Raw genomic sequence first — 14,133 nt, 5'->3', positions numbered from 1 at the left:
TGCAAAGAGCAATTAGCCTAAAACCCATATGGTAATGGAAAGTGATAACACTAATCAAAATAAATTATGGGAGCACTAGATTTTGAAATGATGAGCTTTATAAACTACAGCCATGACCACTACAGATAACCTGATGGTGTATCCAAGGATTCAAAGTCCTGTTTCTAGATTCTGTCTCAGGCAGTACATGTATTGCTTTTACAACATACACAAAACTATTTATTCCTTAACCCAGAAGATTAAAACAGCTTCATCACAGTTTTTTGTTGGATGCTCAGAGCAATTTTGTGAATGACCCCTGAGATCTGATCCAAAAAAATCAGAGAACTTCTTGGGAATTTCATGGAAACATTCTTTCCAGTGATAGAACCTTTATTTTTGTGCCTAGACATTAAGGGAAACCCTCAATAGCTGAGCTAATCTTTTCTGCTATGCACATTTCTGGCTAGAGCCAGCTGTGTACAGATACTTTCTAACATTAGAGTCAGAGCTGTGTCTTTATCCTGGGTCTTCAAAACAAATTTAGTCAAAAAAAAGCAGGTGTAAGATTTTTGTGAAGCTGAACAGTTTGATCTGAAAGCACTCTTTTGTTAATTTGTTTTGAATGAGTTGGATCCATCTACCCACTACAGGGCTGAAATGGGTATATTTGCTCATTGTATTTATTTAAGCCTGGTGCCATTGGGAATAGGAGAAGGTGATAGCCCTCTAAAAGTAAACCTAACCAACATTTGTACTTCATAAATTTTAAGGCCAAGAGATAAAAGGCATTGTACTTATGTGGACTTTCCAGAGCCAGAGCATTTTCTTTACTTATTCAAGTCTTATAATGAGTCCAATCTCTTTAGCTGAATTTAGACCTCTTAAAGTAAAAATGAAAAGACTACCTTAAACTAAGTTTTTTGTTTAAATACTCAACCAGAAATGATAGACTATGGAAATGACTAATTATCCTTAATGATTATAATTACCCTATTTCTAATCTAAATGTGTTTGTCTCCATTTGTAGTTGAATGCATTCCCAAGTCATTTGCAAACTGTATCAGTTTCATCACTCTATTTTGGGGGCTGAAGAGGCAGGTCACTCTTAAAAACCACATTCTTCCTGCAGTGACTTTCCATTTATAGTTAGATTTTGAGACATACCACTTCTCTGGCTTTTAACTCAGTTTATGTGTGCCACACTTACCCTGTGTGTAGCTTTATAGTTTCATAACCCCAGCATCACAGAGGACCCTCTGTGGCCAGGCTGGCCAGCCCTCAGCTCTCAGAAGCCCAGTGGGATGACACAGGGACTTCTGGCACTCTGTGAGGGACAGCAGTCTGTGGCTTGTTTCTTTACTCAAGGGAAAGGGCACAATTTGGCTCTGAAATATACAGTTTTGGGGGTTTTATAATGTGTTTGAAAGGGGTGGTACAAACAAGGAGGCAACCAGGAGAATTGGTTTCCTGTACTTCATCATGGGTGAAGACGATGAAACAAGTGGACACTGACATTGTTATAGGTAGTGTGGGACATCTTCTGCTCAGTGTGTTTTGTAGTGATGTCAGTATCTCCCCAAGGAGCGTTTGGGACCTACATGTGTGCTCATCTTCTGCTCAGTGTGTTTTGTAGTGATGTCAGTATCTCCCTGAGGAGCGTTTGGGACCCACGTGTGTGCTCTTTCAGGGAGTGCCTGTGAAATGCACTGCTACTCCATGCCAGGTGCCAGAACTTACCTCACCCAGGGTAATTTCTCATCACTGAGAGCTCATTGACACCTGTGGGCTCAGCCCTTCTCCCCAGGTGCAGGTGATAAGCTGGGATCTGGTGGTCAAGCACAAGATGGAGAGCCTCCCCAGCCCCAGGGAAAGCTGTGAGCCCCAGCCCCAGGGAGCTGGGACATCAATGCCTCCCTAGCATCAAGAGCTCAGTGTGGGACTCACTAGGAGGCTCCTCTCTGAAGATGTGGCTCTTCCCAGGCATCTTGCTGGTTCTTTGGGAAGCTCCCTCTCAGCTGACATTTCTTGCTGCACACAGAGGAGTCATCCATGCAGGCCAGGCTCAGCCTCCCCACCATCATAAGGGGATTAAATGCAGTTCTTTCTCAGAGGATAATTGTGAGGAGAAATGTATTAAGGACATAGAAATGCCAGGGTGTGAGGGCTTTGTGAACACAGACTGAGAAAGGCAGAAAAGCACATGTAGCACTGAGCTTATTGAAAAAGGAGTAGGCATTTCAAAGGAAAACAAGATTAGCACTGCATTAATAAGGAGTAGAAAGATAAGGTAATTTTTAAACTTGTATGAAACCACAAGCCACTAGGAAACAGCTTGGTAGCTTCCAGCATTTCTTGTGCTTCTTTTTGAGTGCCCATTCTGGAGCAGTGGGGAAAAGAACTGAGCCAGGTGGATTAGGCTGTAGCAATTCTTATTTTTCTGTCATTAATGACTGCTTCTAGTAGTAATGTTTACTATTCAATCCCACATATATCTGTTTATTCTCCGTGGAAAAATACTGTGACAAACCATCAAGGACTACATGGTGTACAGACATGTGACAGGCCTGGCTTTATATCCTGCCTCTGCCATTTGTCATTGTCATTTATTGTGCTGAGAGCAGCCCAGGCTCACCACTGTTTTCTTTCTGGTAGTTTGGTTGATCCTGCCTTCGAAGAAGAACAAGGGCTAGAGAAGGAAGGCCCCACTTCTCCCATTTTCTGTGCTCTCACCAGATTTTACATGGCACCTGCTGATCGATGGTTTTCCTTTTACTTCACTGCTCCCTTTTGTGTTTTTCAGGACAGCACCAGAAGGGTAGAGCTGACCTTGACACTGCCTGTTCCTTCATGCAAACATTCTGTCATCTTTGAAATGCATTCTGTTCTGGAATCTAACAACACTGAAAACTTCCAGAGAATATTAAAATCATTAGCTTTATCAAAACACAGTAAATAGTTCCATCACCCACTGAAAGCAGACTTCCTCAACTGACATAGTAATAAAGTAGAAATTTCTGGGACACTCTAGAAGTGAACATTGTCAAAGAGGAAGCTGGGAACCACTAGTTGTCAAGCTGTTGGGTTTATTACTTTATTTGCTTCTTACAATTCTTTACCTAGTTTTTCCTAAGGTGCTGCTGTAAATCCCTTGGGGTGAATGTTGCCAACTCCTCTATACATCTTGCAATTGGAAAAAAGAAGTCTTCTCAGGAATTGTGTCATTCATTATTTAATCTATTGAGTCATAATCTAAGGGTATGTGTCTTTTCCTAATCAAACACAGGAGACAAAGGAGATGTCAGATCACAATAAATGATACTGGACTGATGAGATATTTAAACTTGTGCAGCTATTTGTGATGTGTACTGGACATTCAGAATATCAAATTAAACAATGAGGCTCGTAAAAGAGCCTTTTGCTGTATTTTGTTCTCTCACCTACTTAGTTGAGAATATAGATAAAGACAGTCCCATCAACTGATTCATTATTAAATGTCGCTTAAGGCGACCAGAATTCTCATGGAACTTATGTGGTTGCAGAGGCTGTGCTGAGGCTCTCTCCTCCCTCTGCAATACACTGATACTGCTCTAGGCACTGGCTGTTACTCGCCATCCTTCTGGAAATGTGTCCCCTCAAAGCACGGGAAAAGGAACATAGCCCTGAAGGAAAATATTTTAACTAAATGTCACCAGATGCAAAATATTTCTTGTTTTGAGTGGTACTTAAATAGACAATTCTAGCCCTAAATGTAATAAGAAAAATATAATAATAATAATAGCTTATATTTCCACAAGTTAACTTTTCTTAATGTTAACATATCTTGACAACTTAGCTTAGAATTCAAAGGTAGTGTAAAGGAAAATAAGATTTTCAACTATAATACTCTGAAAGCCATTAGTAAATGTAATAGAACTCATATTCTTTTAAAACAAATCCCCCTTCTTCACTCCAAGGTTACAGTAATATTAGTTACAATACAGATTGGTAGGCACTGCTTTGGCTCCCAACTAACCTCCCCTAATGGGGTTTGAAAACATGCTCTTATCAGCATAATATCCCTCTCTGAATTTAAATCTGATGCAGCTGGAGATGGCGAATGCAGAGGAAGAAGATGTTTCCCTCGGGTAGCAGAGCTGAGCCTTTCTCCTTGGTGCTGAGTACCAGGTTGTAGATAACACCGACACAGAGAACTTGGTCATCTGGGGACTGTGACAAGAAATATTTAGTACCAATAAGAGAAATTGATTGCTTGGGGAAAAGAAAGAAATGGGTCCTAAATGTGAAATAACATCTTTGCATGTATCTGTGATCCTGGTGTAGTGCTACTGCGTGAGTGACTGAAGCATATCTGATAATACCCTGTTGATTTGGGAGAATTAATGTATTTTTCCACTCTCTTTTTACAGCTCCCAAGTCTACCTTTTGTCCCACTGAAGAGACCTGGTGGCCAGGCCTGGTTATTATCATTGCAGTATGCTGCACCACACTAGTGTTCCTCTTTGTAGTTGTCATCATTTGCTACAAAGCCATAAAAAGGTAAGGCTCCAGAAGCTTTTACTGTGCCTAGGCCAATGCAGCCCCACAGAGGCTAACCCAAGACTTGTCTCATGATAACTTGTCTAGTTTAAAGGCCCAAGACTTGTCTCATGATATCTTGTTTAGTTTAAAGGCATCCAAAAGGCAAAATGAGTCCTGTAGCCAGTGTGTGTTTTCATTGGAAAGTCATTCCATGTACTGTATCCTGCATGTGTAAAGAGTGTTGTTCAATGCAGTCATGGGCATAAGGAAGAGAAAAACTAGAAACAGGACAGAGCTACGTTGTTCAGATTAATAAGAACTTGCCTAAAGTCAAATTGCTGCATGGTGAATGTGGAGAGCTTCAGCTTGGCCAGGAGTAGAGGTAGGAAACACTGTGCAACAACTTGTATTTGAACACTACTTCTGGTAATGTTCAAAATTTACATGTGGAATGTGAGATTCTTTGCCCAGGTCCATTACTAGTTTTAGCATTTCAAATTATAGTAAACACTTATAACTCAAAATCTACAGTAATACGAGTAGTTTTTCATTTGGAGACCATACTTCTAATTTATTCTTGCTTCAAAATTATAACATACAGATGAAATTCAAAACCTTTCTCCCCTAATGTAAAAGTCTCTGTGAAGCCTCTGTACAACAGTGTGTAGTGGCCATTTCAGCCCATTTCTGTCTTTGCAATAGCTGCACTTGCCTAGGCCTCAAGTAGTTAGAAAGTATTGACTTCAGTTACACAGAAAAATATGAGTGAAAATAATTTCTTCACTTAAATAAAAATTTATATTTCTGGTGAAAAAGGTCAAAATTTTAACATTTCCATTTTAAGATTCCAAATGCCAGTCCAAAGGGTTGATTTAGAAGAGAAAATTGCCAGATGGATGAAGGTTCATTTCTCCTGTATTGTTTTTAGGATGGCTCTGACAACAGCCCACATCTGAGTTTTTGTGGTGTCACTGTTTTATACTGTGAGGATCTTGGCTGGGAGCTATTAGTATATCCAGGTGACCCAGCCTGCGGTAGAGAATGCACAATTCCCATCCATAGCTCTCATGAGACACTGCAGTGACATCTGAATCTCAGCTTGGATTAAATGACAGTTTTTTTCAACTTCAGGATTTCTGAGTGATAGTATTTTGGAATGAGGGAAAAAGGAAAATAAGTAAAAATACTTTTCATGAAAAATATTGTGTGCATGCAAAATGATTGCAAGATTTTTGTTGAGCCTTGGTGGGGATACCACAATGCTGGAGCATTGGGCATGTTTTGTGGTTGTTGAAAAATTTATGCAGGATTTGAAAGAGCATCAAAAAGGGAGAATTCCAGCAAGAAGAGAAAGTCTCTATTTTAGATCTTATTAAATTTGCATAAGTATTTTTGCTATTCTAGTTTAGCTAAAATGAATGTTTATTATTTCAGGGGAGCTGAAAAGCTTTCACTCTAGCAACTGCACTTCAGAAAATTATCTTTGGAGGCCTCAGATTGGCATCCAATTGAATTGGTACTGCAGTGCAAAGTCTCACACTTGTAGTTGCTGGTTTACCATTGCTGCTCATTTGTATTTGTTAACCCACTGCCAAATCGTGAATGATTTGTGTCAAGGCTGCAAAATACCTGTATGAGAGCAGTCACTCTCCAGGGCAACCTGTACCTCACGAGGAATTGCTTTTCAAATCTGCTGTGATGCTGGTAGATAGCAGCAATAGATGGGAGGAACAGAAATTAAATTAAAAGAGACAAATTTAGAGCTGCCTTGCAAAGGTTTGGGGAATTCACGTACAGTCTCACGCTTCAGTGCAAAATAATACTGATACTTGATGAAGACACCCATTATTTGTCTACAGTATGAATATCAACCTACAAGCCAGCTGCTTGAACAGGCATTAGGCTCAGAGAAGAGGGAAAATTCCTCTTAGATCTTCTTATTTTTGACATTCAAACTGCTGACAAATGCTAAGCTGAAAGCTGCTCAGATGTGGAATGGACAGCTATGAAAGAAAATCATATTAATTATAATTTTACAGGGTAACTAGAGCATTTCTTTTCATCAATGAGTCCTTGCTAAGACAGTTCTGCTAAAGAATGCCCTGGAGGGCCTGGCAAATTCCCCAGTAGTTCAGGTTTCTTGATCCACTGTAAAAGATACCTGTCAATAAATGCTGGGATATAAGATCAGGCGCTTCACAAGAAGAGCATCTCTGGCTTCAACACAGCTTCATTGAGCTGAATTGGCTTTAGCTAATGTGAGAAATCCTTCACTCTGTTTTTTGCTGGAAGGTAGAAGTGACTAGAGAAAGAGTAAGGGAATTAATCTGGGTGATGCTAAAGCCAAGCGTTCCTCCAGTGTGTTCCCAGCTTTGGGCTCCATAACCATGCTCTGCCCTGTCCTTCCTCATACCCTCATCCCACCAGCTCTCCTCTGCCCTTCTCCTCCTGGGCCCTCCTTCCTGCACATCTCCTGGAACTGGGACTTCTGTCACTGCAACCCTTCTGACAAATCTGTCTACTGCCTCCACTGAAGAGAGGCTGAGGAGTGAAGTAACAGCAGTTCTCTGGTTGTAGGGTGTGACAAGGGTTAAATGTTTTAGTAGCAAAGTGCAGGCAGGGATTTATTTGCATTGAGTCTGGCTTTGTAGTATTAATCCCTCACTTTCATAAGAATCAAATTTGGAGTAAAAAGAAAAATCCCATTGTACTTAAGTTGAAATCTCATTTACTGGTTTCAAAGGGCCAGACCCAGTCAAACTCTCTTATGTCTGCTTTTCTGTAGCAGGAAGAGAGGTAGTGACCTCGAGGTATCATAACTCAACTGTGTTTTTATTCAATCTATATATAAACTGTGTCTGCTGGGGTAGTCTGTTTTCCCTCATAAAAGCTAAAACTTCAGTGTATCACCAACTTTAGGCACTAAAGTGATTTGTACTAAAATACAGCCTGGTGGATTGGTGCTTCTTTGTATATAATAACTACCAGAACCAAGCAAATACACTTCTACCTCCACTTCTGCATCCACCCTGGAAATACTCAGGTCCTTCCAGTATGAAATGGTCATAAGAAATGCTGAGATCCATCCCAGTGAATGGATTTGACCTCTCTGGTCTATGAAGGAACTTTCACCAAGTTGCATCCATCAACTTTAATACTCAGGTGGGTTGAACTTTGGGAAGATACATATGAAGTGATAGTTCAAAGGTGCTTCAAGCAACTTTTTAATTCCTCTGTGTGTTGCTGGTGACTGCAGCATTGGACACTACATGACTGGCACACCAGGTACAGATGTGTGCTGCTGCATAGATCTGGCACCAGAGGAGACCACACATGATATTGTGTTGGGCTGCAGCATGGTTGCATGATGAAAGCACCTTCAGTTTGGCAGTGGAGAAATGGCTTTTTTCTATGGTCTTGGTGTTAGAGGCATATTTCCACTTTTTAAAAAAAAATTAGATTTTCTTTTAAGAATCTTTTCCATAGCACATCAGAAGAACATTATCAATAGTCAGTTAGCTCCATCTGTGACATTTGTAGATTTCTAGGACAGGCTTAATCAATGGCTGGGGCTCAGCCTCAGTGTAAGCAGTGGAACTTTTCCATACATTTCATGGATAAAAAAAGTGATCTCACAACCAGTGATTTCTGTAACACATAGAAAGAGCAGATGAATAACTGCTTCAAAGTCTAGAATGCTTCCAAGTAATTCTCTACCCTGTCTTTGTCTGTGAAAACCTGCCATTCTCACTCTTTCTCCAAAAGACTGTAATCAAAAAGTAAAAGCAGGAGGTCTAAAGACAATCCATAAACTAACACAGGGTGGAGAAATCCAGATTATTTCAGTGTTATGTGATTTTTGGGTTTGGGAATGTGCACCATGAATGCCAGCAGCACTAACAAACTTTCATCTGGTGTAAATCAACCCACATTCAGAAACAATCAGTGGAATTCAATTCTTTTTAATCAGCTCTGGAGGTGACTGTCTCTTAAGCTTTTTTTAACATCTGCAAGTACCTGAATAATAGTAAGACACTAAGACTAGAGGGAAGAGGGAAGTAAACACAGTAAAGAGGATTAACAAGAGTTGTTTGGTAAATAAGCAACTGAGATGGGGGAGAGCGGGACATGCAGTGTGTAATCCTATTTCTGCAGCTCACTGGTGTGTCAGTGTCTGTGAGGGGAGTAAGATATTTACATAAAAGGGAAAAATAAATCCCTGGCTCCCTGTATAAAATTAAGATAACAGAGCCATCTGTCAAACCTCGAAGGGGAAAGCAAAGCTGAGCATCCTGGTCTTTATGACAAGTGATGTGCCACCTATTCAACCTGTCAGGGAGTGTTTCAGATGGCTTTCAAACATGTGAAAAATATATGCTCAGTATCTCTGGAACATCCCTATAGTCTGAGATGACCCATGGGCAGGTCACTGTGCCTGGTGATGTGGCTCCTTGGTTCTGCTGGATTTCAGGTAGGATGGATCCATCTGTTCTCAGATGTACTGCAGGATTTGCTGCCAAAGAGCCCTCCTGCTAGATCAGCAGGGAAAGTGGGCTGATGATAGCCAAGCTTTACATGATATACATTTTATTCTCTGTTCTAACTCTGTGAAGCCACTGTTTTATATGTGTCTCATAGCCTGAGAAAAAGGTACCATAAATGCCTACATAGGCACTTCCTTAAGTAGGTGCTGAGTTCACCTTCAAATAATAATTAAATCGAAGAAAATATTGTACTGTAATAAAATGACAGGTCATATTTAAACTGTCTCAAAATTCATTGCTCAGGTATTTTTAGGGTGCTTAGCATTTGTGTATGATTTATGGCCCCTGTATACTGCAAAGTCTAGTTTCAGAAGCCGGAGCAAGGTTCTGAAATTTGGCTTTGTTTAACAAGATACTTGCAAGAGGAAAACACTGAGACTTTCTTAAGGAGGCCAAGAACTGGCAATGGGGGCTGTAGTGAGGGTGCCCCATGGTGCAGGGATTTATGTCCCACTAAAAAAGTCCTAGCCCTGCACTTTTTCCCCAGACAGTTTTGTACCACTCACTACCCCAAAGAGAAAGAACTGTGTAGTCCTCTGCATGGTCTTCTCCTATGAGCCGCTGAGACACAGCATGATCTAGTCCAAAATCAGTATTAATTGCAACAAAACAGTGCTGTTTAGCCTGAGCAGACAAGGCAGAATCCTCAGTGCACTTAATTGCTTTGAAGAGCAATTCACAGCATGACTGATGACAGACAGGTCAAGGTGAATTGAAATTGTTAATCTCTCCTATTCTCCCTGACACATTAGAGGAGAGGACTTTGTACTGAAATGGTGCCTTAATTCCTTGCAGAGGAAGGGAAAGACAGTAATTACTCAGAAGATAAAGTGAGATAGTTGGTTGAAAGGATAGGTTTAGAACTATTGTTTGAGTGGGAGACACCCAAAGGGAAGAAGAAGGTCTGTGGGGGCAGATCTCTGTGCCTTTGATGCAATTCATTGATGCCAGACCAGATCAGCTCTGCAAAAGAGATCAATCCCTAAGAAGTCATCCCTAAGAGTCATAGAAAGGCCTCAGGAATGTTACTGAGGGCAGCTGAGAAAAAGGCAGATTTTAATATTTTGGAAAAGTAAGGAAAAGATTTTTGCATTGTGGCCTGATTCCACTGTCTGAATGTTGATGTTTATCAGCAACAGGATTAGCATCAACCACTGAACACCACTGTCCAGGTCTTCTGTCACCTCTAACCAAAGCCCAACATCCCCATGCATTGGTTACCCTCTCCCAGTGGTGGATTGACTCCCATCCTTGGAATGAGGCTGCAGATGACCTACTAAAGACAATTTAAATACCTTGACCAACCAATCTTTCTGCAGGAGATCCCGTTTTTCAATCATCAAGAAATGACTTTGTAAAATCACTGCTTGATCAAAACTGAGTGCTAATACGAGGAAAATCAATTGTTCTACCAAACAGTATTGAAGTCTGGATGTTGTTTGTGCAACAATTTTGAGGGTATTATTTATGAGACAAGCTGTTGAAGAGCTTTACAGCTTGACCCAAGCCCAGTGGAGATGCCAGAGCTCTGCTGTATTTATTCTGCTGATTCAGGGGCATCAGTGGGGATTTTGGACAGAGGACTGGTAGTGTGTGCTGCCCGATGCTTTTTGATGCATCAAGATGCAGAAGGTGTAATTTTTTAAGTAGAATAGCAAAAGAATTGCAACTACTTGTTAGGCTCTTTTGGCACTTCAAGGGCTGATGAGTGAAGTGGATAAAACAGGCTTTTACTTGGCGACATGGCTCAGCCAAGCCACATGGGCACTGCTGTGCAGAGCAGTTAGTTTTGCTCCTGTCTGTGAAGAATGTGTTGGTCAGAAAAGCAGAAGGATCTGCTCTCTGGTGCTGTCAGTCTAAGATTTTTATAAGTACTATGAGTTTTTGTAACAGTTGTAGGGCAGGATTGCTCTGTCTCTTCTATGTTATGCAAACTCACAAAGTCTGCTAGGGAGAAAGTTTGTGGTCATAAATAGATAAAATGCTCGACTCTTTCTCATAGGCAGGAACACTGAAAGCCATCAACAGGCTTTAGTCCTTAGCATAAAACAAGTGGTCCAGTTGTTTCAGAGAAAAGTCTCTTATGGATCATTTTGCACTTGTTTACTCCTAATTTGTGATATATTGACAAAGATGCCAACAGAAATCTGTAGACAGTTATGGTCTGTCCTGTGACAAGTGAATTTTCCAGTGTGACCAGAAAGAAACTTGCCATTTTTTTTCTGTTTTCTACTGCAGATGAGGGTGTTACATTGAATGGGCAGAAGTCTACCCATGCAGCCAAGTATTGTTGAGAGTTACTGCCCCAGTGCAACTCTGATAGCCATGGGTGGATTTTATACACTTGTGACAGAATATAATGCTCATGCTGGTCTAATTATATTGGTTGCAGCATTCCTGATTTACCCCAACACAAACAGAAGAAACAAGTTAATACTAGAGCTTTGAAACACATAGGAGAGGTGCAAGGGTCGCCATGATGTTTTTATTACATTTTTTCCTAAAGACAAATAAATAAATTTTTCTCAGGCATTCATTTAATTTTTTAGCCAGTCATACTTCTTGTAAGCTGATGTGAGGGTGCTTGGGGCTGACATGTGGGTGAAAAGCCAAAGCTGTGGCTGTGGCATACCCAGCACAGTGTGCAGAGACATTTGAATAAACTTTCTGTCTTGATTATCTGGAGTATCTGAGTTTAGGACTGAGCTTGAACCCGCAAGAACCCTGCGGCAGCAGTCTGCAGTCTCAGTATTTTTATGACTCAGAGAAAATTGTACCCATTGTAGTGGGGTGGGGATATAGATCCATACTCCTGCTCCTTTTCACCCAGAAATTCCCTCTGCACAAAATAATCCCATGGAAACCTCCTTGCTGGCCTTATTACCCCCTTTTGATTTCCACAAAGGTTTTGCAGTGCAATTTGAGTAAAAGCAGTAAAGCCTGACTTCTCCATGGACTGAACAACTGCAGCTCCTAGTGAGTTGAGTTGGTTTTGGGGGTCCCAGCTGAAGGGAGATCACATCTCACCCCCTCACCTTGTTCTGCTGTTTGCTGCCTACAGCTGCATTGTCCAGAGGGAAAAGGCGCAGCCATATCTGTGACACTCACAGGGTGCGCATCAACCACAGCCACACCTGAGCCCCTTGGACCTGTGCTGCCCCTGCTTGAGGGGCTGCACAGTCTGATTTCTGCTGCCTCTGTCCTTCCTTCTCCACAACCCTTGTGCTTAGTGCTCAGTATTTCCCGTGCTGTGGGGTTGCTAAGCAGCGCTCAGCTCCCTGCTCGAGAGCCTTGCGGCGAAGGCGCGACACGCACTAGGGCAGCGTGGGCAGAGCTGCCATGGCAGGAGATGCTCTCTGCTGGGGTGGTCCCTGTCCATGACACCCTTGCCTCGCTCTCACTCCAGAGTCCCCTCCATCAGCAGGCACGTGGCCACCCCCTCTGGTGTGGCTGGGCTGGAGAACAATGCTGCTGGTTTGTCCGTCTTGGGGAGCTGTTGGCTAATTAGCCATGTCAGAGAACATTAGTGGGGATGAGTGTCACAACATCCATTCCCCAAGCTAATGCCAGGTGATGGAGTGGACAGAGGGGACAGGTGTATGTAACGAGTTTGGTCCCAGCTGTGTGAGAGGTAGGAGTGAGAAAATAGGGTCGTTCCTCATTCCAGCCTTTGAAAGAGGCCATGAAAAGAGGATCCACTTGGAGAAACTGTGCTGCCCTGGATGTCTGCTTTTTGAGGCTTTATGAAAAATGGTGATATTCCCAAGCAGCTGGAACGGTAGTTTCTTTCCTTCACTTGCTCTGAGCCCTGAGAAGCCAGTGTGGAGACTGGCTGGACTCAAATTCTTCCTCAGAAATTGTCCCCAGTTACAATTGTCTAAAGCTACACAAAACCAAACCTTTGCATAGACATCAAAGTGAGCAGGACTTGCTGGTTTCTCTGTCTCTTCATGGACTTGCCCCATTACACACCAGGAGCATGGGAAGGCTGGGACCATCCTGTGCAGTCCATGGACATTGTGTTTGCATTTATCTCACAAAGAGCAGGGTCTGGCTGAGAAGACTCTTCATTGTGAGCAGAGAAAGCCAGAAGCAGCTGCCTGAAAAATCAGTGGTCTCAGTCTGGTTGAAGGCAGAGACAGATTGCCTCAAATGCAAAGATCTAGATAGCTGCAAAGGTCAGTTAATTTTATGAGTTTTAATTTTCTTCTAGGCTCCTTGCATTTATTTGTGTTGCAGACACTCTTCTTTCAAAGACATTTCTGTAAGATCTGCATAGAATTCTTCTTCATCTTGACAGAAATTTATCATACTATTTAAATAATGTTGTGAAATTGTATTTAAATGATTCTGTGAAGCAGAAGTAGCTTCATTCTTCATTCTTCCATCATTCAAGTTGTTGCCTATGTTTGACAGTGATTAAATAGCAAGGTAGTTAACTGCATTCAGCAAAATATCTGGACACAAAGTACCATAATTTGGAGGATGGAAAAGTCCATTGCCTGAAATGCCAGTTTCTACAGTCACTTGACTGATGAGGGGCATACTGTCCTTGAGAGAGCAAGAGAGCAGGGAAGAGCAGCCCTTGCTCATCTCCTCTCTCTGTCCCTTATTTCAACCCCACATTTTTCTAGTACTGATGATCACCCTGACCCAGAGCACAGGCATCAACAGCCATTCATTTTGCAAACATGGTAGGGAATTCCTGTTCTTTTTTTCCTCCTCCACTTTCCCTTCCAATATGGACACGTTTTTGTAAGGACACCTTATGTTTCTCCAGTTTTCCTAGTTAATGTTTGTTAAGCACTTTGAGGATAGCAAGCATTGAATAGTTGTCCAGCCTGTCCCAGAAGTTCTAGAGAATTTTAAAGAACTAAGAGAGAGATCTAGGTCTGGGTTTCCACTGGTGTTATTGTATTACAGAGTGGCAGATTAGTTTGTTTTCCTCATGCCAGCACCTGTGAGATCATGTATGTCTCAGTTTTGTGGGGCAGATCATGCCAAATGCAATAGAGTTACACATAATCCCGTTTTTCTGGGTGGAGCATACATGTTCCAATCCCAGGCTGGTTCTGCAGTGCTTAGCAGA

At 41.7% G+C, this 14,133-nt stretch overlaps 1 protein-coding gene across 2 annotated transcripts in view; it reads left to right on the top strand.

Annotated features, from left to right (window-relative positions):
• PRIMA1 (proline rich membrane anchor 1) overlaps positions 1-14,133 on the top strand; it is a 49,853-nt gene that overhangs the window by 23,879 nt on the left and 11,841 nt on the right. For both annotated transcript variants that reach the window (XM_059850206.1, XM_059850205.1), the window contains exon 3: positions 4,389-4,518. In XM_059850206.1, coding sequence (XP_059706189.1) covers positions 4,389-4,518 — 130 coding nt within the window. The remainder of the gene's footprint in view (positions 1-4,388; positions 4,519-14,133) is intronic.

The sequence above is a fragment of the Haemorhous mexicanus genome, chromosome 6 (genome assembly GCF_027477595.1).
Source record: "Haemorhous mexicanus isolate bHaeMex1 chromosome 6, bHaeMex1.pri, whole genome shotgun sequence".
Classification (NCBI taxonomy): Eukaryota; Metazoa; Chordata; class Aves; order Passeriformes; family Fringillidae; genus Haemorhous; species Haemorhous mexicanus.
The sequence above is the reverse complement of the archived record's forward strand: the minus strand, read 5'-3'. Positions and strand labels throughout refer to the sequence as shown.